Source organism: Heteronotia binoei, chromosome 6 (genome assembly GCF_032191835.1).
Source record: "Heteronotia binoei isolate CCM8104 ecotype False Entrance Well chromosome 6, APGP_CSIRO_Hbin_v1, whole genome shotgun sequence".
Taxonomy (NCBI): Eukaryota; Metazoa; Chordata; class Lepidosauria; order Squamata; family Gekkonidae; genus Heteronotia; species Heteronotia binoei.
The window spans coordinates 89,040,998-89,067,790 of NC_083228.1; the positions used below are offsets into that span (position 1 = coordinate 89,040,998).

Here is a 26,793-nt window from a genome sequence, read left to right on the forward strand (position 1 = left end):
TATTTTTTTCAATAAGAAATTTTATTAATACATTCTACATACATATCGCCCCACAATAAAAAGAAAGAAATTTACTGGGATGTTGAGTAAACTTTAAAAGTAAGGTTTGTAAGAATAGGGACTTATACAATCAAGAGAAATGTCAACTGAAAAACAAGGCAAGGAAAGGCAACAATACTGTCTTTAAACACATTTCCTCCACCAAATCCTCTCCCACCCTGACTCATGAACAAAGTTGAACCAATGTTACCAATTCCCCTCCCTCCCTACAGTTCTGCCCCCCCTCATGCCTGGTAGCTTTCTGCCCCAGAAGTTCCATGACCTCTGACAATGTCTTCTTCTCTTAGGTTTTCTAACTCTGGCTTGGGAAATTCCTGGAGACTGGGGGATGGTGTCTGGGGAAGCATACCATACAGTCCATTGTCTGAAGCTGCCATTTCCTCTAGGGCAAGGGTCCCCAACTCCTGGGTCATGGACCAGTACTGGTCCATGCCTGTTAGCAACTGGGCCATGGAGCAAGGCAGAGGCACTGCACTGCTGCTTTTGCCCACCCAGGACCTGGGTAGATGAAAGAGGCAGTGTGGCTTCGCTCTGGGGAGGCAGCCTTGGAGTTAGGTGGAAGGGGAAGTGTGGCAGCAGCCTTCACCTACCCCTTTGCCTACCTAGAGAGAAGACTGCAGAAGTAGCCCCAGTTTCTCCCCCATCTAAAGAATCCAATAGGGGGCAGGGACAGGAAATTTGTCTTCCACAAAACCAGTCCCTGGTGCCAAAAAAGGTTGGGAACCACTGTTCTAGGGGAACTTCTATTGGTAGTCTGGATATCAGTTTTAATTTCAGGCCCCATCTAGAAGTTATAACAAAAAAAGGAATAGGACAGAACAGAAGAAACACCGTGAATTAATAACTAACAATAATTATGATGCACAATTTCAATAAATTTTTATAACCAATATTAATGTGTCACTATTTTATTCCAAAATTCAAAAAATCTGCAAAGTTCATATCTTAGTCATATGCACTCACATAGTTCCAAAGCCTCATATCCATTAGATAACAAGTACTTGACCTTGAAATATTCAATCCTGGATCATTGATGTGACCCCTTCTCACTGATCAGCTATCCAGACTATCCAATCAACTATCCATGACTGAGTATTTCAAGCACAAGAACTTTTTTCCATTAAGAAGTTGATTGCACTTTAATCTTGAAATGACTGCTACTGGCACTTTAAATACTTCCAAACGTATTGGGACTTATCTAATGGATATGAGGTTTTGGAACTATGTGAATGCATATGACAAGCATATGAACTCTGCAGACTATTTATATATTTTGGAATGAAATATTGACACATTAATATTGGTTATAACTATTTACTGAAATTGTACATCACAATAGTTGTGAGTTATTAATTCATGGTGTTTCTTCTGATTTAACCCATCTAGAAGTTGGCAACGCTACCTTTGTTGTAGTTGCAATGGGCTGCTGTAGGAAAAAGAATAAGGGGAATGATCCACCACAACAAGCTCCTTCTGCTCATGCATCCCCAAGATCCACCATCCCAGTTTGTTAACATCAGTGTAAAAAACACAGAAAATGCTAACTGGAGGCTTTCAAGATTTTGCCTGATCGATCACTCACTCCTGCAGTCAGCGTAGTCCCGGTGATCTACTGTGTAGTGCTTGCAAAGTCTCGCCAGGATCAACTTGTAGTGCATTAACCTCTGGATGGGTTTAAGCAGGAAAGTATTGAGCGGCAAATAGCAAACCTTCTGGAGTTCAAATTCCTTATAAACCATTTCCAGTTTCTTTGTGTATTTAGTTGCTTTCTCTAGCTCTGTCAGGACCTCATCATGTTTCTGTAAGTAGCAACTAAGCTCCTGGAGGATAACAAATGAAGAGCACATTAGCAGATGCATGAGAACACTTGCTAAATATCCTATCAGTGAGATGAAGTTTGGTGATACCAGCATTCACACAACAATTTTTCAAGTGTCTGAAAACTCACGCACTGGTGGATTATGACAGTCATCTAAACAACACTGTCAGCATTTGCTTGCATATGTCCAGTAAGGAAGGAACGTCTATTTGGGGACATTGACAAAATGCATTTGGAGAGTCTGCATTCTCATGCACATATAACACAGACACACTTTCTGTCCCCAGCCACCTTAAACAGATATTTCATGAATAAGGCATAAGAGGCTGTTGGGATTAGGGTGGCCAGACCGTCCCGGTCTCCCGGGACATTCCCGGATCTGGCCACCCAATCCCGGATCCCGGGCTGCCTATACCGGGACCATTAAAGGTCCCGGTTTAGGCAGCCCAGGAGCCGGTGGGCCGCGGGCGCGGGCGGGGAAGGCGGGGAGTGAGGGAGGGAGCGTCCCTGCGCCTGCGCAGGGCCCCTGCGCACGCGCAGGGACGCTCCCTCCCTCACTTCCCGCCTTCCCCGCCCGCGCGCGGGGCCCGGCGGCAGTGGTGGAGGCCTCTCCGTGGCCTCCGCTGGTCGCTGGAAGCCCTCCAGAGACTCTGGAGGGCCTCCAGCGACCAGCGGAGGCCGCGGAGAGGCCGCGGGGCACCCGGCGCTGGTCCCCGAAGGCCTTCCAGAGCCTCTGGAAGGCCTTCGGGGACCAGCGCCGGCCAGCGAAGGCTTCCCCGCGGCCTCCGCTGGTCCCTGCAGGCCCTCCAGAGTCTCTGGAGGGCCTGCAGGGACCAGCGGAGGCCGCGGGGAAGCCGCGGGGCACCCGGCGCTGGTCCCGGAAGGCCTTCCAGAGGCTCTGGAAGGCCTTCGGGGACCAGCGCCGGCCAGCGAAGGCTTCCCCGCGGCCTCCGCTGGTCCCTGTAGGCCCTCCAGAGTCTCTGGAGGGCCTGCAGGGACCAGCGGAGGCCGCGGGGAAGCCGCGGGGCACCCGGCGCTGGTCCCGGAAGGCCTTCCAGAGCCTCTGGAAGGCCTTCGGGGACCAGCGCCGGCCAGCGAAGGCTTCCCCGCGGCCTCCGCTGGTCCCTGCAGGCCCTCCAGAGTCTCTGGAGGGCCTGCAGGGACCAGCGGAGGCCGCGGGGGAGCCGCGGGGCACCCGGCGCTGGTCCCGGAAGGCCTTCCAGAGCCTCTGGAAGGCCTTCCGGGACCAGCGCCGGCCAGCGAAGGCTTCCCCGCGGCCTCCGCTGGTCCCTGCAGGCCCTCCAGAGTCTCTGGAGGGCCTGCAGGGACCAGCGGAGGCCGCGGGGAAGCCGCGGGGCACCCGGCGCTGGTCCCGGAAGGCCTTCCAGAGGCTCTGGAAGGCCTTCGGGGACCAGCGCCGGCCAGCGAAGGCTTCCCCGCGGCCTCCGCTGGTCCCTGTAGGCCCTCCAGAGTCTCTGGAGGGCCTGCAGGGACCAGCGGAGGCCGCGGGGAAGCCGCGGGGCACCCGGCGCTGGTCCCGGAAGGCCTTCCAGAGCCTCTGGAAGGCCTTCGGGGACCAGCGCCGGCCAGCGAAGGCTTCCCCGCGGCCTCCGCTGGTCCCTGTAGGCCCTCCAGAGTCTCTGGAGGGCCTGCAGGGACCAGCGGAGGCCGCGGGGAAGCCGCGGGGCACCCAGCGCTGGTCCCGGAAGGCCTTCCAGAGCCTCTGGAAGGCCTTCGGGGACCAGCGCCGGCCAGCGAAGGCTTCCCCGCGGCCTCCGCTGGTCCCTGTAGGCCCTCCAGAGTCTCTGGAGGGCCTCCAGGGACCAGCGGAGGCCGCGGGGAAGCCGCGGGGCACCCGGCGCTGGTCCCGGAAGGCCTTCCAGAGCCTCTGGAAGGCCTTCCGGGACCAGCGCCGGCCAGCGAAGGCTTCCCCGCGGCCTCCGCTGGTCCCTGCAGGCCCTCCAGAGTCTCTGGAGGGCCTGCAGGGACCAGCGGAGGCCGCGGGGAAGCCGCGGGGCACCCGGCGCTGGTCCCGGAAGGCCTTCCAGAGCCTCTGGAAGGCCTTCCGGGACCAGCGCCGGCCAGCGAAGGCTTCCCCGCGGCCTCCGCTGGTCCCTGCAGGCCCTCCAGAGTCTCTGGAGGGCCTCCAGGGAGCAGCGGAGGCCGCGGGGAAGCCGCGGAGCAGCCGGCGCTGGTCCCTGGAGGCCAGCGCCGGCAGCTCCCTCCCTCCCTCCAGGGAGCAGCGGAGGGCCTCCAGGGAGCAGGGAGGCCGCGGGGGAGCCGCGGAGCAGCCGGCGCTGGTCCCTGGAGGCCAGCGCCGGCAGCTCCCTCCCTCCCTCGCCGCGACGCCGCCGCCGGAGGACTCCCCGCCGCCGCTGGACTCCGCCGCCCTGGAATAAGGTAAGGGGGCCGAAAGCGGGGGGGGGGGGCGGGGGGCGGCCTTCCTTCCTTCCCTCCCTCCTCCCTCCCTTCCTTTCTTCCTTCCTTCCCTCCCTCCCTTGCCTTCCTTCCTTCCTTCCCTCCCTCCCCCTTCCTTCCTTCCTTCCTTCCCTCCCCCCTTCCTTCCTTCCTTCCCTCCCTCCCTCCCTCCCCTTCCTTCCTTCCTTCCTTCCTTCCTTCCTTCCTTCCTTCCTTCCTTCCTTCCTTCCCTCCTTCCCTCCTTCCTTCCTTCCTTCCCTCCCTCCCTCCCTTCCTTCCTTCCTCCCTCCCTTCCCTCCCTCCCTTCTTCCTTTCTTCCCTTCTTCCCTCCCTCCCTTTCTCCCTTCCTTCCTTCCTTCCCTCCCTCCCTCCTTATGTTGTTATGTGATGCAGAGTGTTGGACTGGATGGGCCACTGGCCTGATCCAACAGGGCTTCTCTTATGTTGTTATGTGATGCAGAGTGTTGGACTGGATGGGCCACTGGCCTGATCCAACAGGGCTTCTCTTATGTTCTTATGTGACACAGAGTGTTGGACTGGATGGGCCACTGGCCTGATCCAACAGGGCTTCTCTTATGTTCTTATGTGACGCAGAGTGTTGGACTGGATGGGCCACTGGCCTGATCCAACAGGGCTTCTCTTATGTTGTTATGTGACGCAGAGTGTTGGACTGGAGGGGCCACTGGCCTGATCCAACAGGGCTTCTCTTATGTGACAATACTGACTTTGGAGGACCCAAGCACTGATTCAGTGTAAGGGAGCTTTGCGTTTGTGTCTTCTAGTGCAATTTTGTTCTCAGATCCTGTATTTACTTCATCAGTATATGGGATAAGGCACTTTCTCAACTGTGCTGCATAATGCAGCCTATTTATTTTGTCCTGTTGGCTCTGTTGGCTCTATCTGCGCCACCTTCATCACTTTCGGGGTGTGGATCCCCCAGTGGAGTGGTCTCCCGACTCCCTCCGCCGGCTGTTTCTGATAGCCCTGCGCCCCCTCTTTCATTTGATATGTGTCCCGTGCGGGTGCCACCCTCCCGCCGGGAGATGCCGCAAAATGAGCCCCCTTGAGGCTTATGGCGGCAGGGCTCGGGGGAAGCGAGCTAGACTGCTGTTCTTTTGAGGGGTTATAGAGTGTTTCGAGCCCGTCCCTGTGGCATCGGTCCCATCGTTGTGGGGCCCAGGGGGCCGGCGCAGCAGCACGCTGAAGCAGCCTGTCGGTCACTTCCAGGTTCCTGTCCTGCATCTTGACCGGTGTTATTAGTGACAGGCTGCTTCGGCGTGCCGCTGCGCCGGCCCCCTGGGTCCCACAACGATGGGACCGATGCCACAGGGACGGGCTCGAAACACTCTATAACCCCTCAAAAGAACAGCAGTCTAGCTCGCTTCCCCCGAGCCCTGCCGCCATAAGCCTCAAGGGGGCTCATTTTGCGGCATCTCCCGGCGGGAGGGTGGCACCCGCACGGGACACATATCAAATGAAAGAGGGGGCGCAGGGCTATCAGAAACAGTCAGCGGAGGGAGTCGGGAGACCACCCCACTGGGGGATCCACACCCCGAAAGTGATGAAGGTGGCGCAGATAGAGCCAACAGAGCCAACAGGACAAAATAAATAGGCTGCATTATGCAGCACAGTTGAGAAAGTGCCTTATCCCATATACTGATGAAGTATATACAGGATTTGAGAGCAAAATTGTTTCCGGCGGTGATATTTGGGGGATTTTTGGGGACGTCACAGGAAGTGCTGTGAAGTCACTTCCTGTTTCCGGCAGGTGACGCGGGGGAAATGATGTCACAGGAAGTGATGCCACTTCCTGTTTCCGGTGGTGGCATGACATCACCGGAAGTGACGTCACTTCCTGTTTCCGGCGGCGCACGCGCTTCACGCGCGCGCGCACCCCCCCCCCCCCCCCCCCCGTGTCCCTGGCTGGCCTTCAGACATTATGGTCACCCTAGTTGGGATCCTACAAAAAATGAATTAGTAATATTCTCTTCACCCAGTAGCACCTTGTGACCATTATAAAGGCATTGCCAAGGGTTCAGACACTCACAGACAAAATGCCATATGGTCTAGGTGGACTGTAGTGGGAGGGGAATCAGGCAAGATCATCTGTCTTCCATCATTAATAAAACATATGTAGGATCCCATTTATTACATTGTTCTGCACAGGGCTTTTTTTGAGCAAGAACGCAGTTATGGATGGCTTGGTATCAGTTCCAGCTGGCTTGGTGTTGGGGTGTGTGGCCTAATATGCAAACAAGTTTCTGTTGGGCTTTTTCTACCCAAAAAGCCTGTGTGAAACTATGGTGATGTCAGGGAGTGTGGCCTAATACAAAAATGAGTTCCTGCTGGGCTTTTTCTACAAAAAAAGCCCTGGTTCTGCATATAGTAGCATATGCTTCAGTCTATTCATCAATTGGTAGCATTCTGTGATTATATTAGAAATTCTTGTGTGAAATTCTTCAGAAAGAAATCGCCAGCCATTTCTAGTCTAAATAGAACCACACTATCATTACCGTTACACAATTTAACAATAGGGATTTTAAAAAAAAACTACTAAAAAGGAGAACTATAGACCTCTGAGAAGAGACGGTATGGAATGGAGAGGGGAAAAACATTGTTGAATGCTGTTTGTATTTCCATACCTTCAGCGTATGCATATTTCGAATCATTAAATCACCAATCCGTTGATAGTCTCCTTTTGTGGGAGCATTTGATCGTCCTTCCCTGTAAACAGGAGAGAACAAAAAGTTATGATTTAGTTCTGAACTCCTTTATCTGTTAAGGTAAAATGTTTCTTTAATAACAGCAAATAAATTATGAATTATGACTCCATGGGCAGTTTCCAAACTTTAAAAAAATACTAATATTAATAAAACAGCAGCAGCATCATACAATATACAAATGTGGAACAACAATAAAAAAGCAGACATTAAAAATCAATAAAAGAATGAAAACCAAAGAAAACAACTGTAGTTTCAAAATAGCAAATTAAATCTAAGGGGATAGTAAGCAATCAACCTAAATCTGCAGAAAATGTTTTCACCTGGCATTTAAAACTGATCAGACTTGGCATTTTAGCTATAAGCAGCTCTCTGTGGCATACTAGCCCGCTGATGGAAGGGAAAACAATCCAACATTCATAAGGCGTTTACAAGAGATTTCAAGTTATCTAGGCACAGTGAGTGTGTGTGTGTGTGTGTGTGAAGGAGCGGAACTACACTCTTTTTACTCTTACATGTGGCATATAACATAAAGTGCACACAAAAATAAGTTGATTTCAGAAAAATAGTTTTGTTGAAGAATGCACAGGAAACATCCGTTGGTTGTCACTAAGGTTGCTAGCTCTGGGTTGAGAAATTCCTGGAGATTTTGGGGATGAAGCGTGGGGGTGGGTTGGAAAGGGGAGGGATTTCAGAAAGGTGTAATGCCACAGAAACCAACTTCCAAATTTGCCATTTTCTCCAGCTGGAGATCAGTTGTAATTCCTGGAGATCACCAGCCACTGTATGGAGGTTGGCAACCCTAGTTGCCACAGTTACACTTGAAGGACTGATTTTATCAGATTAAAACTGTAACTTCAGAAAAACACACAACTGACTTCTTGATTTCATGCTCCTCATTGGTCACTTACAGGTAAAACTCCCCCTGGAAACAGCTCCTATGATCCCACTGGAACATTTAGATCTATTGCATCTCAAAGCTGGGCTACAGATCAATTCTAGTAGAAGATTCTGGGGTTGATTTCATGAAAAAAGAATTCAGCAAAAATGCCACAAATGTAAGTAAATATGTCCAGTAATCAGAGAGAGGGACTTCATCAGTGACCAAGGAATTCCGAAGTTTACCTGCACGGTACTGTTAATGCTTACCAAAGTGCTAACCGCTGTTCCAACTCTTTGAGAAAACCTCTGTGAAACTCATAAATAGGGTCTATGTTAGAGAAGAACAAGGTCAAAAGGCCTTCAGGCATGGCATTCTCTTTGACAACTGCACTGCGGAACCACTGCAAAAGAGAGATGGAGAGAAAGAGAAAGAGATAAGAAACAGGTGTTTGACTCCCTTTTTTGAGCATCTGCAAAGTGAGAAGAATGGAAAATCTAGCAAACCATACAAGGAAATTTCAAAAATATAAAGCCAGTTCTTTGACAGAGGGCATATTCTTTAAAAGAATTCTTTCTGAAAACATATTTCAAGTCATAGACAAGTATAATGCAACAGGTACATGCCTTCCACTCACAATATCTCTGGGGGGAAAAAGAACCAGAGTTATCAAAATATGAAAATGCTGCTGGAAAATGGTGGTTTATTAAATCTGTTTCAGCAATCATCCAAATAGGGACATGTTTACTTTCAAAAGAATGAAACCAGTTAGACTCAATAGTGGGGAACTTAGATTATTACATGTTTCTGGTGCAACCCTCACTGCTGGACAGAAAACGCCTGTCATTTACATATTTTAGTTCTAAGGAAAAATACAATTTTACAATGTTTTAAATAAACCTCAGCAAGTATTGAACAACTATTAGAGGGAAGAACCTTTAACAGGGATCATACAGATATCATGTTTATTTTTACTTATTTATTAAATTTGTTCGTTGCTTTTCAAAATTTTGGGGTCATACAACAGAATAAAAATCCATGATTACAAAACTTTTTAACAAAACAACATATAACAGATTTAAAAGCCCAGAGTTTCAGAGTTTGATAATAATAAACCCATTAAAACTACAAAATTAGCTAACATTAATTAAAGTTGTCAGACAACATACGTAACTGTTAAAAGTCCATCAGCAACTAAAATTAGGAACAATCCTGTCAATTAAAAGTCTTGGAGAACCAAAATAACAACAACAACAACAACTGCTTAATGAAATGCCAGTAAAGAGCCAAAATAATCTCTCAGAACAGGGAATTCCAAAGCTCTGGGGCAGCTACAAAGAAACATTGCTATATAAACCAACATGATGTCCTTGCAAGACAGAGCCTTAAACAGGACCTCCCCAGATGATTCCAGCATACTTTGTCTATATTAGAACTGCCAAGTTCCCACTAGGGGTGAGGGATCCTGTTGCCTGCTGGCATGGACAGCAAGAAGAAAGAAGATAAATGGCTACTGGAGACTGTGACATCACTTTGGGGGAAAACCTGGAAATTATGATGTGCTGCCTGATGTCCTGCTCTTTCCCTTCCACCATTTCCCACCAGTTGCTATGCACGGCACCCCTGGTCTATACAGGAATAGACAGGGCTTTTTTTTTTTAGCAGGAATGCATACAAACACAGTTCCGACTGGCTTGGTGTCAGGGGATGTGGCCTAATATACAAATGAGTTCCTGCTTTTGTACAAAAAAAGCCCTGGGAATAGATGCTGTCTGACCTAGACTGGGACCAAGCCAGACAGCACCTTAAACTAGGCCAGGGATGGCCACATAGAATAAACATCAGATGTTTGAGAGCCACAATACATGAACATCAGATGTTTGAGAGTCGCAAGGAAGGAAGGCAAGTAGGCAAATAGAAGGAAGGGAGAGCTGGAAAGAAAGCAAAGAAAGTCGGCTGATGCTGCGCAGTCTGCACTGGCTACCAATTGAGTACCGGATCCACTTCAAGGTATTAGTACGGATGTTTGAAGCCTTGCGTGGCCTGGGACCGGCATACCTGTGAGACCATCTCTTCCCATATGAGCCCCAGAGGTCATTACGATCGACCAGTCAACATCTTTTGACCATCCCTGGCCCAAAGGACGTCCACCTTGCCTCAACCAGGGCCAGGGCTTTTTTGGCCCTGGCCCCGAGCTGGTGGAATCAGCTCTCTATGGAGGTTCAGGCCCTGCCAGACTCGTTGCCATTCCGAAGGGCATGTAAGACAGAGCTGTTCCACCAAACCTTTGGCTGAGGCAGGCGGGCATCCTTATTTTATTTTATTTATTACACCATCTAACTGGTCTCTTAATTTGTTTTAATTGTTCGACTGTTCTATTGTTTATTTATTTGATTGTTGCATTGTTGGTTTTAATTGTTTTTGCATGTTGGAATCCAACCTGAGCCCATTATGGGAAAGAGCAAACTATAAATTTACAGAAATAAATAAATAAATAAACTTTAACTTTAAATGCATTTTCGAATATAATAATAATAATAGATTTTATTTGTATCCCGCCCTCCCCGCCTAGGCGGCTCAGGGCAGCTAACAGCATTTTATACATTTACATTAATAAATAAAAACTGTAAATTTAACAATTAAAATTAGACATATAAAAACTCATTAGTAGATTAAAATACATAATTTAAGTTAATTTAAATTTATCTGGCAGTAGTAGTGATTAGTTCTATGACGCTGATTCTGCCAGTTTAAATGGTTCGATAGTAATGTAGATGGTGTCTGGCTTGGAGAAATGATTTAAAGAGAGAGATGCCTTCTCTGAGTTGGCTGATGGGGCAGTGGGGGCCACACAACATGTGTGAAAGAGCCACATGTGGCTTCCGAGCTGCAGTTTGGCCACTCCCGGACTAGGCCCAGGTGATACAGTATTGGTGCAACATATTCACATCTGATAATGTGAACAGGTCTTGCTGCAATATAGTAATACGTGAAGTTTCTGCTGTAAGCTATTTTTCATCACCATTGGGGGGACTCTGTGGGGGCACTATTAGCATGATGGCATTATGTCACTTCCAGGGAAAATACGTACATACATTATGTCACATCTCTCTAGGAATTGCCAGAAACGCAATAGTTTAAAAAAGATATTCTAGTGATTCCTGTAGAGGTATTGCATCACTTCCAGGTTTTCCCTGGAAGAGATGTTACACCATTATGTTCATGGCTATTTTTTGTTTTATTTAAATTTTTCTCCTGCCAGCTGCTAAAGTGATAGCAGGCAACAGGAGCTGAGGGGGGAGGGGAGCAGGAGATTTCCTACTTCCAGAGGGCAAATGGCAAGTCTTATCCCCATTGGGCAGGGTATAAATAAAGTAAATAAATATTTAAGAGTGGCCACATGTAGAGTTAATTACGATAGTCTAATTCAGTGATCACCAGGTAATAATGACAAAGCATCCAAACATAAGACCTCACATCCACCTGGGATGGAAGTAATGAAGAAGCAGAGTCTGTAGTTAGCACAGGAAATGAGGAATTTTTCTAGATAAGTAGGTGCACAGATACAGCAGCACAAATTCACCAAAAACAAAGAAGAAGCTATAACAGTCATTAAAGGATGTAAGAGATGGCTCATACCAATAAAAATCAAGCTCCGTCAGTTGGATCCTAGAGCTCCCTTTTGCTGTGAGGTGCCTTCTTTGTTGCAGCAATACTCTTGCCTCCATAGGAGCAAGACACTTCTCATAGTGGAAGGGAGTTCTTAGATCCAACAGGGAATCTCTTTAAAGAATAAGATTGTATTGAGAGAAACTAGGAACAGAAACAGCAACAGAACAAAGTTTGCAGTGCAGACAGCATCCCCTCCTTGCATGAAATCTACAGCAAATCATAGAGAAAAAAAGATGATCCTACAGAGCCTCATACAATAATGAAAACAACTTCCTTCAAAAGAAAAAAAAAATGACATAGCATGATTAAATTACTTACTACTGTTAGGACTTCAAGGTCTTTTAAATAAGTTCGTTCGGTAGCAAGAATTTCTTTTGCTATGAAATATGCTTTGTCTGCTGGATATCGCTGAAAGAAACAAGGAAATCCCAAATAAATGAAACATAAATGTTTCTTATTAACCACGTATTTGGTAAGTCTCCTGGAAACACCTGGATGGAGCAATATAGTGGACAGCTTAAACCATGGCCTTGGTTTTTAAACTTTCCATTTTAAAAGAACCTCTGAAATATGCATACTTCATATAGTCTTTGAGAATCTATATCTTGAACCTGAGCAATGAACATGAGTTTCATTAAACCATTTGGGTTTAATTCAGGTATATTCAAGATGGCATTCGATTAATTTTTAGTTCTTCTGCCTACTGCCAGTTTTAAACTATTGATTTTAAATTAGTGGATTTATGCATTTGATTTTTGTTTTATTGCCATTTATACTGTAAACTACCTTGAATTCCTCTAAGATAGTAAGGTGGCTAATAAATTTTTTAAATAACAAACCATATCTAGGGCTAGTAACTTGAAATATAGTATTCATCTTGATCAAACAGTAGACACAGTAATAAATGTTCACAGTGGTTCTAAACAGCAAATGGGAATGCACACTCTCATCCACATCCCAAGACTGAGAAGAATTATATCATTATTCATGCTATGCCATGCTGATAGGAACCATATGGCCAAGACTGCATTCAGTTGCCACTTTTTGGACCACTTCATGAAGGCTTCCTTATTCACCAGGTGCAACATAGCCTTCTACCTTCCCTCTTCTGTGTGGGAACGAGGAGGAAAAAGGCCTCAGGAATAAATGGTGCTATAACTATGTGAAATGGAAAACAGTATATGTGTTTCTCTGATATTGCTTGTGCAGATGCACACTGATTTGAGATTTCCGTTTCTTAGCCACATTTTGCATGATGGAAACAGAAGTAACATGTGGCTTGTGGCTTCCAGTCACAGAAGTGACATGACTGGAAGCTTTTTAATCTCAGATAAGGCACTAGACCACAACTCCGCATCATACTACAAGATTAATTCACACACACATAGACATACACACAATTTCTTAATGTTCGGGGAACAATAACAAAAAAAGGTCAGTCCTAGATATTTTTTGATTTTGTCAAGTGTAGCAGAACTGAAAACTTTCTGCAGTTGTACTTAAAATGGTGATGTGATGCAGGGGGGAAGAAGACTCTTTAGTTGGAAGGCTAATGCTCCTCTTATTTTGATGTATAATTTCAGGACTTTGTGTTTTGTTCCGTATGGTTTCACCATTCATCATACTTTCCTAATCAGAATTGCTCTTAATGGGTAAAACTTGCCAAAGGCATGAGCTACACTTTCTTGATAAGAGAGACAACTCCCCACCAGCCCCTCAAGAAAGGTGCTGTGTAAAGATAAGCAGTAAAAGAGGTGTAGGGTGAATCATCAAACTAGCAGCACCCATGAGTTATAACAAAGGGCTGAGTCTTCTTATATTTTCTTTAATTAGATCTGATGTTTTAATAGTTGCACCTGTTCTCCATGAAAGAGGAACACCGATGTCTTGCAGATAAATGAGGACATTTAATAAATTTCTGACTAGAAAGGAAACTGGTCGAACAAAGAGGACTTGCTCCTTTTAGCAGTTTAAGCTACTTACAAAGTGCTGTGTATTTATTTTACTACAAATACATTATTGGCAAAGCTGTATAGCGTGACACTTTCAGATGGCATCGTTTACAGCAGGGGCACCATAAGGTTTAATTAGAAATATACAGCATAGAACCTAAGAATCACATCATAAACAGAGTCAACAATCTCTCTCTTCTTTCTGCCTTCCTTACCTTGCGTCTTGCTTCCTCCTCCTCTTCCGCCCTGGCACCACCCACATCACTCAGGACAGGGCTCAAAAGAGGAGATGAGCCTTGGGCAGCTGTATTTACATTCACATGAAATTGAGCGTTCAAGGTTATTGGGTTTTTCGTTGTGAAAGATGACAGCTGAGGGCCTAAGTATCACATTAAAAAGGAAAGTTGGGGAAGAGAAAGATTTGCTTTTAGTATTTCAATAGTTATATAGCAGATCCACATCTGCACTTGCAAAGAATAAAAGTAGTCTTCACAAAGAGATATGCTTTACTGGATCTCAAAACAAGCAAGGAGTTGTGAAAATTTATAGACAGACCTCCTCTGAAGGGCTCAGGGTGGTGTACATCATTTGTCAAAGCATAGAATAAGCTAAAATAAACAATAAAATTGGAAAAATAAAATTGTAATAGATAATAGAAAGTTAAAGATTTTTGAACAAATGGATGATGTAGATATTACCAAAAATCCCTGTGCCATATGGAATACATCAGAACCACAACATAATGCTTTAGGAATTATAGTTTTATAATTTGTGTTATCCCTTTTCGGCAGATAGGGTATAGAATACTCTTGAATAAAAACAGAAACTATAAGACATGAATGGGAAGGTTGTTTGAATTTGGAGAACAGCTGACTTCAGAAACAGAAAATATGTTCAATAATTAGATACCACAGAATGCATTCCCTTCCTGACTCTAAAAGCATTTAAAACAATTTTGTGCTCCACCATCCACCCTACATGTAATTTTTCCTTTGCCTTGAAACCATATTGCATCATTAAACGGGTGGAGACAGTTCTCTCATCTGTCAAGTAGCATTCAGGGTGTGTCTGAATAGGCCACAGAAACCAGATAATTGTCATGTAGCAAGAATCTCAGAGGGGGTGGGGGACTGACAGACAATATTTTAGCATGATTACAGTTCCAAGCTAGGGAAAATGTTCAGTTTCTCCTAACTGATCCTCTGAAACAAGCAAAAACAATTACAATTTTGAACAAGTAAGAGCCATTCAGTAGATAGGAGAACAAAATTCAAGTTCAGTAGCACCTTAGAGCTCAATTCTCCAGAATGACAGGAGGTGTCTTACATTTAACATTAGTTTTTCAGAATAAGACTCTGTTTTGTTTCATATACAGGAAACTGAGATTACAAGAGTCCTGTTCACATGTTACCGTGAATGCATGTACATTGTGCACATATGTGCATACATTTGTTTGTGAGAAAGAACCAATGTTCATTCTTTTTAGAAATTAAAATGAGGATTAGCACCGGGTAAATGTGAAGTTTAAATCTCACAGTCAGCCATACATGCGTTGAATATGACATGAAAATTACTCCACATGTGTATAAAGAAAAACCAAACGTATGCTGTACATGGACTATATAGGCATTCACTGTAACTTGTGAACAGGGCTAGAATGCCTTGTACAAGCAGGGAATCAGCAGCACAGTGCTGCTTGCACATTGAACCATATTGCCCCAAGCCTCTACACAGGCTGTTAAATCTAATTGTCCACTTTCCAAACAGAATACCTGCTGTTTTAAAGGTTCTTTAATTTATATAATGTGGAATCCCCCTCCCCCCAGGAATCTCTCATTCATTCCCACGGTAAAGCAGTCTGCAGAGAGCAGCACTACAGATGGCTCCTGAACTGACAATACAAAATGCTCCCACAGATCTATGGCCACTCCCACTCCAAATTCCATTCTATGCAGTCTCTGCAAAACAACATTAACCTTTGTGCTTTGTCCAACATTATGTATTCTTGCAAGTGGCCTATTTAAAATGCTTTTAAAAGCTGCAAACTGTCTTGAAACGTCCACCCAAAGTGATCCTGTGGCACAAATAACAGACATACAGTACTTTCCCTATATTATTTTAAAGCAGAGAAGAAAGCTGGAGAACTAGTTGCAGCCCTTTTGCTCTACATTATCAAAAGGAACTGATTGCTGTACTTTTGACTCAGGAAGCAAAGCTTTTTAAAAATTCATGAAGGCAGGATGGAAAGGGGGAGGCAATATGAAAGGGGGAGGAAACTGGAGCGCATATGTTCACACTGACTAACTTGGGAAGCTAAACACTGTTACACTTAGTCACCTGGAAGAGATTCAGAACATCAGAGATGAAGTTAACTATTAACATCGTTCAGCCAAACTGCTACTTCAGTTCATGCAGTTTTTCCCCGGTCCAACTTTTTAATAAATTCCACTGCAAGAATTTATTGGCATTTGTTCCTTGCAAGGAAAGCAGTTTACAGGGAATTTGCTTTAACGTACAAGTTTAATATAAAGAAAAGGAATCAATGTTTGTAAAATGAGTAACAGTTTGTTACTGCTATTGCAAGGGTCTATACTTTTCTTTTAAACATAGAATTAGTTTCTCCTCATGGTTAAAAACAATGAATCACGCAGATGCTGTTTGGAATTTACAGGACAAAGTTGTCTTTTCTTTATGCATACATGGGTGAGATATATAGAGGTAGGACTCTGAAGATGTAGCCACAGGAAACTCAGTGGCAAGAAGAATCTCCTTCTCCAGCATGTACATTAGTGAAAGACGTTTTGCTGCTGAAAACTGTAGTACACATCACCCCTTCACTGAGATTTGGATGTTTGCTTAAAACATATGGAAAAATATGGAATTCTGACATATTTATTACTTTCACTATATTTTCCCCTGGAATTAAACCAAAGCTAATGATAACCATATAAACTAAGCCTGTTATTTCCGTTTGGTCCTTGAATATATTAACCATCTTTGTATACTAATTTATTGCTCACCTTCTACTTATATGCATGGACTGGTAATTTTGTGCACAAAAAAGCTTACACCTTGAATAAAACTTTCTTGGCTTTTAAGGTGCCACTGGACTCAAATTTTGTTATTTTTATTTAAGCAAGCAAAAACATTTGTAGCCCAACTCTCTGCCCAATTAGGGCCCTCAAGGTGGCATTAAAATCAAATTTAAAAACATGTATGTAAAAAAAAAAAGTTAAAACAAACATGAGCAGAGTCAATCAGATAATACCAGATGAAAGAGTCTTCACTTGCCAGCAGAAGACAATGACAGAAGCCAAGGCAAAGAAAGCAGGCTTTCTTGAGTTACTACCCTCTAGCCTCAGATTATGGGGGCACTTGAAGCACATCTCCTGAAGATGATTATGTATGTTTATATGTGAGTAGGTTATCCTTAAGGTCCCAGTCTGTATGGGGCTTTAAAGGTCAACTACAGCACCATGAACTGGGTCTGGAAGGATGCTGGAAGCTGGAGCAAATAAAACAATGGAGTTGAAAGGAGTGGATAGGATACAAAAATTGAAATGGTTATGACAGCTCATTCAAGTCAGCAAGGAAAAGTAAAGTTTGTCTTGATTAAAATGTTTGTTCTCAGAATCAGTTAGCTACTGTAAGATACCACATGCCTGAGCAGAGACAGAAACTGAAGCAAGATGACAAAATTTTAATGAGGAGACCACCTCTACAGTTATGATAGAACTGATATTCCATTCCAGGCAGAGGGGGACACATGAACTGTGTGTTTGGAGTCTTAGCTAAAAGTGACAGGATGTGAAGGTATAATGGAGGCTGTAAAGACTAGTGTCTGGTCTTCAAATTTCCAACTCCAAGTTTACAACATGATGCAATGTTCTTTTTTTTTCTGTCTGCAAAGATCTTCAGAGCATATGAAAACTGCACTTCCTTTGCCTCTAAGTCAAGCTCTTGTGCTTTCACAAAGAGAGAATAGTACTTCAAAGTAGGAATTTCATGTAGCTATGCATTGGTGACACTTTCTGTTATCTATATAATTTAAACAATGTATAGCTTTAACAATTCATTTTACAGATGCACCTATTAGCAAGTAAAAAGTAACAAAGAATCAGGGTTATTCTGACAAGAGTTATACCTCAGTAAGCATTTCCTCATTAAGCTACTTCATAATATGAAATTAATATTTTCCTTCGGAGAAAAATTTCATCAGTACCACAGATTAACAGCCTTGTATTCTACAGGTTACAAGGATGTTTAGAAAATGTCATTTTGTAATTTTTTGTACTGGTGCTTTCAAATGCTTAGTCATGTCATTTTTCATTAGAAACTGATAAACTGGCAATTTGTATAAATACATTAAAATATACAGCAATGAAGGTCTGGACTTCAAAATTACTCCCCAGAGTCACCATCAGTGAACACCCAGCTAGATACTATGTTGAGATTTCACCGCAGGGCCAACTCTGAACCTACTTAAGCTAAATAACAGTATGGAGATAAATATAACTGAAAAGGATGCAGAGCTTTGCACAAGCCATGCATTGCAAACATTTTGCCCTTATTTTTTAACAAAGCCTTAATTTTTAAAATGACTAATAAAATTAAAAGATTAAACAAGTCCCCTTAATGTGCCGTAAAATGATGCACCCACAATCACTAGTTGCTGCTGAAAACAGAAGGCTATGTAGCTGTTTACAGTATATTTACAATCTCTTCTTTCAAAAAGAAATGTTATAGCTTCTGGGGGAAAAACACACACAAAGAACAAGCATTCTAAACCCACACATAGCCTAATACCAAAACAAACTCAGAATCCAAAGTTGCAAATATGAACAACTTCCTCCAGAACAGCTGAGAGGTTTGCCTTACATTAAGTATTTTAACACACTATTTTGTGCAGGAATCCATTTTCTATTATTTTCCTGTTTTTAGCATATATCAGATGTTTCACAGAGTCCCACCAATGGGGTGGGATTTTCAAATTGTTCTTTTGTTGTGTGTGTGGGTTTTGTTTTGTTTTTTGTAACAATACGTGTCTCACACCTTTAGCAGTGGATGTTACTAGCAGTGGAACTTTTGCTCCACTTTGGCAATCAAACTGTTGGGGGAGGGGGTTGGCATAGGCACCCTAATCTCCTTTAAGGGTTTTCCCCTTGCTTGATAAATCTTTTTGGAAAGAGGACAAATATATTTGTACACCATGTGGACAGGAAGGTGTGCAGTTTTAAAGTCCTATTGACATTTGCACTATTTCCCTTGCCTTGGCCTGTAGCTGCCATTTCCCTGCCACCATTTTGTTTTGTTTTTTTTAAAAAATGGGCAGTTGCTCGATCATTACAACATTATGTTATTACAATCTGTTACCACAATCTACTACTTTCCCACCTTTCATTTTTTCAAAGTTTCTAACTTTCTTCACTGCTGAAATATAAGGGGAAAGGAATCTCCATAACAAAAAGGGCTAGAGACTTTTTAAAAACAAAATGAAAGGTGGGAATTAAAGGGAAATCAGTTGATCGTTGCAATAGGTCATTATGATGCTATAAGCAGCATAGCAACTATTGATTTATAAAAACTCTAAGGAAAAATCCCTATGGTGTGAGGGGCAGCTGCCATTGGGGCTGAGGTAGGGAAAATCCAGGAAAAACTGTAGTGTGGGTGCTCTGTTGCCACTGTTGGTGCCTTTGCATTCACAGTAGCTATGAGAGCTACATGGAGAATAGTTGCTATATAGATGCAGCCATCATGTTTTTTTAAAAAAAATCCTCACAATGCAAAACCATGCAGTTTTTTTTAGAACTATACTTAGTGCACAGTTCTGATATTCCTGTTTATTTATACCATTCAACCTTCTAAAACCACTCAATGGACAAATCAGTACTAGCCCTTATCTTCTAATGTGACTGCAACAGACAGTCATTGTGATCTTCTTAACCAATCTGAATCCATGAACTCTGGCTCTTCATCATATGTGTTTGTGTGTGTGTGTGTGTGAGGGGGGGGCACAAATTCAGAAATCTGCTATTTTTGTCATCTTTTAAGTTTCTTCCAAAATTTTTGCCTGAATTGTAACTATAGACCCAACCAAATATTGCTGTAATGTTGTGGTGAACTGCATGAATTGTAAGTCTCTGGCTCCAACCTAGTTCAACCATGGACTTAACTTCATGACTTTACACAAGGCACTTTCTCTCAGTGTTACCACCTATACGGAAAGAATAAGAGTCCAATAGCACCTTAAAGATTAACAAAGTGTGTGGTAGGGTATGAGCTTCTTCATTTGAAGAAGTGAGCGACTCATGAAAGCTCATACCCTACCACAAATTTTGTTAAGTCTTTTAAGGTGCCACTGGACTCTTACTCTTTTCTACTGTTACAGACAGACTAACACAGCTACCCATCTTAATCTATGGTCATGTGGAAGACATTAGTAGCCTTTTATGTAACGTTTCAAAGGATGATTGCATTATGTAATATGCTTTGAAATAACTTTAAAAATTTAAATACTAATCATCATTGTTCACTTGACTGAAAACAGAAACTTAGATTCAGTAACTTAGATTCAGTACTGTCAAAACTGTAAACGTTCTAAGAAGCCCATCTACCATTCACAACAAAACTCAAACTTCAACACTAAAGCTTGAGCTAGACATTAAAAAATCCCAAAGCTTTAATATGGTACTAAGGGTTTAAGTTTGGAGGACTTGAAAAGAGGTAACATGCTGTATTCTATTGCTCTGCTGAACTAAGTATGTCCATGCCTGGCTAAGGCGAGTGCCAGGATTTACCTTCTAATCTAAATTTTCCCTCAAATTGTAAAGAGTCTCAAATTATTTAGCCCTAATATTGTTGTACATTAAAGTATGTGTACAAAAGATAAAAAACCCACTAATGTCAAGATTCCCTCCCCATCACCTGCAACTTTACTATAAAGAATAACCCAGAACTTACTGCCTATTTCTAGCACTAAATTTGTTTCATGTAGATGTCACAGTCAATTCCTATTAAAGTTCCTAGTCTTTATCATGAAAGGTAATTGATGACGTTTCATGCTCCTTCTGTATAGTTGAAGGCATACATCAAAAAGGAATCAGTGCTAGCAAAGAACCATGACACATAAATGAACAGCACACTTCTAATGATCATATAGACATCACTGAGAGGAAGAGAAAAAAAATCAGGCATTGTGGTTACATTCTTTAGCAAAATAATGCAACAATAATCTCATTCTTCTGATTTTCTCACCAAAGTGATACATGTTAACACACTTTAGAAAACTAAAATAACAATGTGGTATGAATAAAAAATATTAAGATGTAGCTACTTTATCTATAATTATAGGTGTTCCAGTTCAGTGCATTCATACAGTTCTTCAACGTGGTGGCAAAATATCAAAAGCCTACAGAGAAAGGTCCTTAAAGCAGAGGACACCAAGACAGTGAAATGCTTTTGAAGGTAATTTTACACTATGAAGAGATAACTGTGTTCCCCACACAGTTTTATTTGCCTTGAGCTCAATGCTGTTGGGAAGTGTGCTTTTTCTTGCTTCCTCACAGCATCATGATGCATTTGTGTACCCTCCCACGATTTCCCTGCCTTTTCACGTATCTTTCTCAAACACGCTTTACTCCAAAGCTTTGGGAAAGATCACAGCAAAGCCTGGGTGGCTGCCACAGGATTGGAAAAGTTCAGATTGTTGTAGCCCTACCCACACAGCACCCACAGTAGCCAATTTCCTCTCCCTACCGTAAGGATATTTCTTTTTATAATTGGCAATTTAATAGCATTATAGTGATATATCATTATACCAAAATGGGCATCAGGTTCTATAAATTCATACCTTTAATTAAAAATTTAAAAACAAACCTGTACCCTCTTTCCTTGCAGAGATATATGGAAATAAAGCACATCTCTGCAACAAAATGCACTAGAGGGTTTTATTTTTAAAGGAAAACTGGGAACTCAGAGAACCCAGAGCAAATTTTAATATAATAGTATGTCACTAAAATGCTATTAAATTATTACTGGCAAAACCAACAACAACTACAGGGGGAACCAGCTATGTGTAAGGCCTGTCATCACTGTGCTGTATTAGTAACTGCAGCAGCAAATTACAGAAGCTTATTATTGTGTGGAAAACTTGTGTGTCTTTTAGTTCCCTGTGTAACCTAAAATAGAGAAGGTTCTTGATAATATGATTATAACTGGTATTCTGTGTGGAATTGTATCTCCAGAGAGTATACCAAGTTCTTTAATCACAGAGTTTCAACCAAGTAGCTCCACATACTATTTCTTTTTTTAAAATGTCAGAATACACTTAACCATATAGGACAAACCACTTTCTTCAATACCAAACAGTCAGCCACATAAGCATGGACATTTGGTGACAGAATTTTACTAAAAGATAAAATAGACTGCCACATATGGCAATTCACACTGTTATTTTACAGTGTCCTGGGTGCTTCTTTGAAATTAAAAATAAGAAAAAAATTAATTCAATATGCATAGATAGCTAATTATATTAAATGGGTTGGTAAGAACCTACCTATATTTTTTTACTATAATTAATTCTTGGGGGGAAAGCGATGTTCAAATAACTAGATTATTCCTTTAGCCATTGACTTGCCATTCAAAACAAAAACATTTTAGCTGACAAGCACATGGTAATGAAGCATTATGATGTATTATTATTATTAGATCCAGGTGTGTGCCCATGTTGGTCAGAAGCAACAGAACAAAGTTGGAGCCCAGTAGCACCTTTAAGACCAACAGTTTTATTCAGAATGGAAGCTTTCATGTCCATGCACACTTTTCTCAGACAATGAAATGGAGTACAGGCAAATGCTATCCAGACCAAACTTCTTTCAATTTGTTAATTTCACTTTCAATTTCTTTCACTGTGTTAATTTCACTATTTTGCCATTGGATTCTAATTTTGTACTACTTTGCATGCTTAATCACTGCCCACCTGCTATATGTAGCAGTGCTCACTGTACCCCATTTCATTGCCTGACAAAGTGTGCATGCACATAAAAGCTTACATTCTGAATAAAACTTGTTGGTGGTGCTACTGGACTCCAACTTTGTTCTATTATTATTAGGCAGATGCTATATGCTTTCAGGGTCTGGAATGGACCATTATAATACAAAATTGATAAACCACTACTAAGATTCCTGCACAATATTTTAGGAGTCCCTCAGTGTGTTTCTGGAATAGCTCTGAGAGTCGATGTTGGGGAGATGTCCTTTGAAGCAAAGGTCTGGGGAAGAGCATTTAACCTGAAATTTAAGATACTAAAATCAAATCTGGATCAAGTTTCCTTGGACTAGTTAAGTTGGCCCAACACATAAGTGACTGGGATAGACTACTGGATCACAAATTGTCATGCCTGGGTATTCCCCAGGATGCGATGGAAACAATGAGAATGCGATGGAAACAACAAGAACTGACCCAGCTCACTAGAAGACATCTTAGGGGGTTTGATTATGAGAGCACACTGATCAGAGCCCACAGAGCATGCTCATCCTTTTCAGTTGGCATTCTCCCTCCAACAAAAATGCCAAATTATCTGAGTTAATTACTCCAGAGTATAGAAGGGCTAGCGCACCTGAATGTTCTACCTTTAGCAGTGATGCTAGGAAGATTCAGTGGAATTCCATACTCAGATAGACTCTGCAACTGTGGCAGCAACATGATTGAATCTGTTGACCACATATTTTTTATTGTCCTAAATTCTCAGAACCAAGGACTGAATTGATCTCCCCATTATCCTTTCCCCAGAAGCGAAACCCATCCTTGCTATTCAGAGATAAAGATAAACAAACCACTTTGTGTGTAGTGAAAATTTTGGAAGCTGTTATTAAGTTACATGATAACTAAATTTTAGTTTCTCCTCCCATGAGATGAAGGTTTACTGCTTATGACTTAAGCTGTAAAAACAGTGAGAAGTTAAAATTTAACGATTACCACTACTACTACACTGCCAGGACAGAGATGGCTACAAACATTCACTGGCCTCAAATAGATAATTTAACTAGGCACCAAGGGTTGACTGGCCTTTTAACTTACTAGGAAATTCTTGGCAGGATGCTGCCCAGGAGAGACCACTGATGACCAGAAGCAAACAGAACCAAGTCACCCATTGTCATTGTAGCTGTGGTCCCTACAACAGTGCCACATGGTCCCATTGGTTCAACTCGCTCAAAAGTTGCTTTAATAACCCAATCACTCCCTGCTAAGTACAGCAAACACTTTGTTAGGGTGTTCTTACCTTTTTGAAAAACTTGCTATATTATGGAAATCTGAAGAAAATGTTAAAGGCTCACTTGAACTTTCCCTATTCAATGTATCTGACACAAAATGATTTCTTCATTACATGGAAGACTCCACAGGCTTAGCTTTTTTATGAACATTCGCTGGAGTTTACAACTCAACTGATGCCTTGATTCCAAACTAGCGTTTCCACAGGTGCAAACATCTCCACCCACACAATGCAATTTCCCCATCTCCCCCTCCCATGGCAGTCCCAGAAACAGGATTTTTTTGGGGGGGGGGAATTTCCAGCTGCCCCAGGAGGGGGAGGCAAGAAATTTGCATTCCGTTGGTGGAAATCCTTGTGTCTGCAAAAATGATAGCCTAGATCCAAGCAACTGTTTTAGTATTATTTTATAATAACAATTAGCCACCAGAGTAATATGTCATCATGTAACCAAATTTGTCTGGTTGGTAATTACACTAAGGACAAACAAACCTAATTCAGAATAACAGCTGTTGACTTTTGATGTTGTCATTAACCTGTATCTGACAATTATAATCACATAGCTAGTTTTGTCAAACAGGCAGTGGCTGTGGATTTCAAAGTAAAAAGGTGTCAGTATAAGGTTACAAAGAGGCCACAAGGGAGTGTGGTTGCTACAGCCTGAATAGCAGGTGTGTGTGTGTTTAAGATGCCTGATTTTGTGTCCAGAAATATTCTCTTTGGATTGTTCTCACATAAAAAACAAACACACACACACAAGAGACACACACTCACTGAAAAAGACCCATCTAAAGAGAGAGGGTAGGTTTTGCAGGAGAAAGAAAGAAGTACTACTCCCATTTCAGTTAAGTCATAATAATTTTAAGACATCTTTACACTTACCTGTATATTTCCACATGGAAGTATAAATTATTTTACCTATAAAGGTAAGTCAGGACAAAGTAGGAATTCTTCCTGCCTGTTTGTACTTTTTTCTCACACATCTTCATTTATTCTAATTAACCTAAAAAAAGCTTAAGCATGACACACAATATAAAGTTATTAAAGCTCTAAGAACAGAATTCTCCTTGGCAATTCACTACCCAGCAATGTGGAGTTTATTGGGTTGGATTCAAAATCCTCTCCTCATGGAATAACACTTTTGGATCCAACCATCTGCCTTATTTAGTCTGGTACTTAAAATGTTACTGGTTTGTGTTAATTTAGCATCATACACAAACTAGCATCTTTGATTTTTCTTATTTTTAGCAACATTAAAATATTTGTAATTAGTGCAAGGTAACATAATATAACTTAGGCAGATTCAGCCTAAAAAGTGAGATGTTTCCTTCACTGATCCTATGGATTTAGTTCTGCTAGCAAAATAACCTCTTGTGTTAGAGGAAGGTGTTACAGTTAGTGGAAGAAATCCATAGGAATTTGTTCCACTAACTGAAAATAATGCCCTATCACAGAGAAGACTGGTTCAAAAAATCTCAGTTATAGTTCATGACAAGTGGTTTGAATAAAAATGGCAACTTTTCTAAACATTAAATAGCTAATCATGAAAAAGCAGCCTAACCATACCATAAACAGATATTGGAGGTGGGGTTCTATAAGTAAGAAAATAAAAGCTAAGCGCATATATTTTTGTTCATATAAAATACTTCCTTGTTTTATTGTATAAACAATTTTAATATTTAGAATTAGTACAAATTTGAACAGAAAACAAAAGTGTATAAAACAACTAATTTAAACATTTAATGTATTAGAATGATCATAATCAAAAAGATGTATAAGAAATTACAGCTCCCAGAACTGTAGCTATTTCCTGAATATATCTGCACCAATTTTGTTAAGTTGCTGCCCATACCAAGACACAAGTAATTTAAACTAATTTGAAAATATATGTCCAATAAATTCTGAAGGCAATCGTCTGCAGTATATGAATACAGAGAATCCATATTTTTGGGTGATGTGCCTGACATAGCTGAAGCTATGATTATACAATCAATGGTAAAATTACAAATGGTAATTGAGATATCCCCTACATTGATATGAAGTACCAGTGAACCACAGATTGAAAATATAGGGAATGCTTTTAATTACGTGGATGAACCCTTTAATATTCCACAAACAAAAGTGATCAATTTATACTACATCTTAAGATAAGCAAAGAACTGAAAAAAAATCACATTATGCATGCATATTGAATAAATTATATGCAGCATATATTGGGGGTTATGTTAAACAGCGAGTAATGTGGGAGTTTGTAAAATGACAATAATGGGAATGAACTACCAAAAGGTAATTAGCTAATGCCTTAAGGGCTTAGTATACACACATTACCTATACAGAATGCATGTGACAGGAATGTCATTGTAAAGATTAATTAAACACTTTAAAAATGAATCTGAATGAAAGAGCTCGTTATTTAAGGCAAATGATAAAATATAAGTGATTAATATGCAGTCAGATTACTTAAACAAGTGACATTTTTAATTATACCAAGGTTATATCTCCACAAATTACAAATAGTTGATTCTGCAAAAGTGTATGTGTTCACACACAACACTCACCTCTATTTCATCATTCGCATCCAGTAACTACACCCTCAAATCTGAATGATTTCTTATGTTTTTAGATGGGTCAAAATACTGACTGCTGTGAGTACATCTTTATTAAAATCAGTTAGATATTTCATACTATCTCCCTCTGTACCATAAAGTGCAATCGAATACTTTCTCATTGTATAGATATTATACAATTATATAGATATTGCTGCCACTATGAAAGTAAGTAGCCATTACGTAAGTATCATTCATCTCTTTCACCCAGTCTCACTGACAGACAAGAGATCACTGGTCACTTACTGTATGTACTCTGCTATTCACGTGAACAGTATTAAAACAAGACTGGAATGCCAAGCCAAGATTTACAGGTTAAATTAATTTGCTACCAGCAATTCTGTATTTGCTACTGTATGTTGATACAAAAAGTTAAAAACTTGGTAAAATTCTCTATT

General features: G+C 41.9%; 1 protein-coding gene across 4 annotated transcripts in view; it reads right to left on the minus strand.

Annotated features, from left to right (window-relative positions):
• FARP2 (FERM, ARH/RhoGEF and pleckstrin domain protein 2) overlaps nucleotides 1–26,793 on the minus strand; it is a 132,708-nt gene that overhangs the window by 19,781 nt on the left and 86,134 nt on the right. For all 4 annotated transcript variants that reach the window (XM_060242107.1, XM_060242108.1, XM_060242106.1 and 1 more), the window contains exons 14-18: nucleotides 13,737–13,900; nucleotides 11,888–11,977; nucleotides 8,167–8,300; nucleotides 6,940–7,021; nucleotides 1,643–1,880 (exon numbers count right to left, since the gene is read on the minus strand). In XM_060242107.1, the coding sequence (XP_060098090.1) occupies nucleotides 1,643–1,880; nucleotides 6,940–7,021; nucleotides 8,167–8,300; nucleotides 11,888–11,977; nucleotides 13,737–13,900 (708 nt within the window). The remainder of the gene's footprint in view (nucleotides 1–1,642; nucleotides 1,881–6,939; nucleotides 7,022–8,166; nucleotides 8,301–11,887; nucleotides 11,978–13,736; nucleotides 13,901–26,793) is intronic.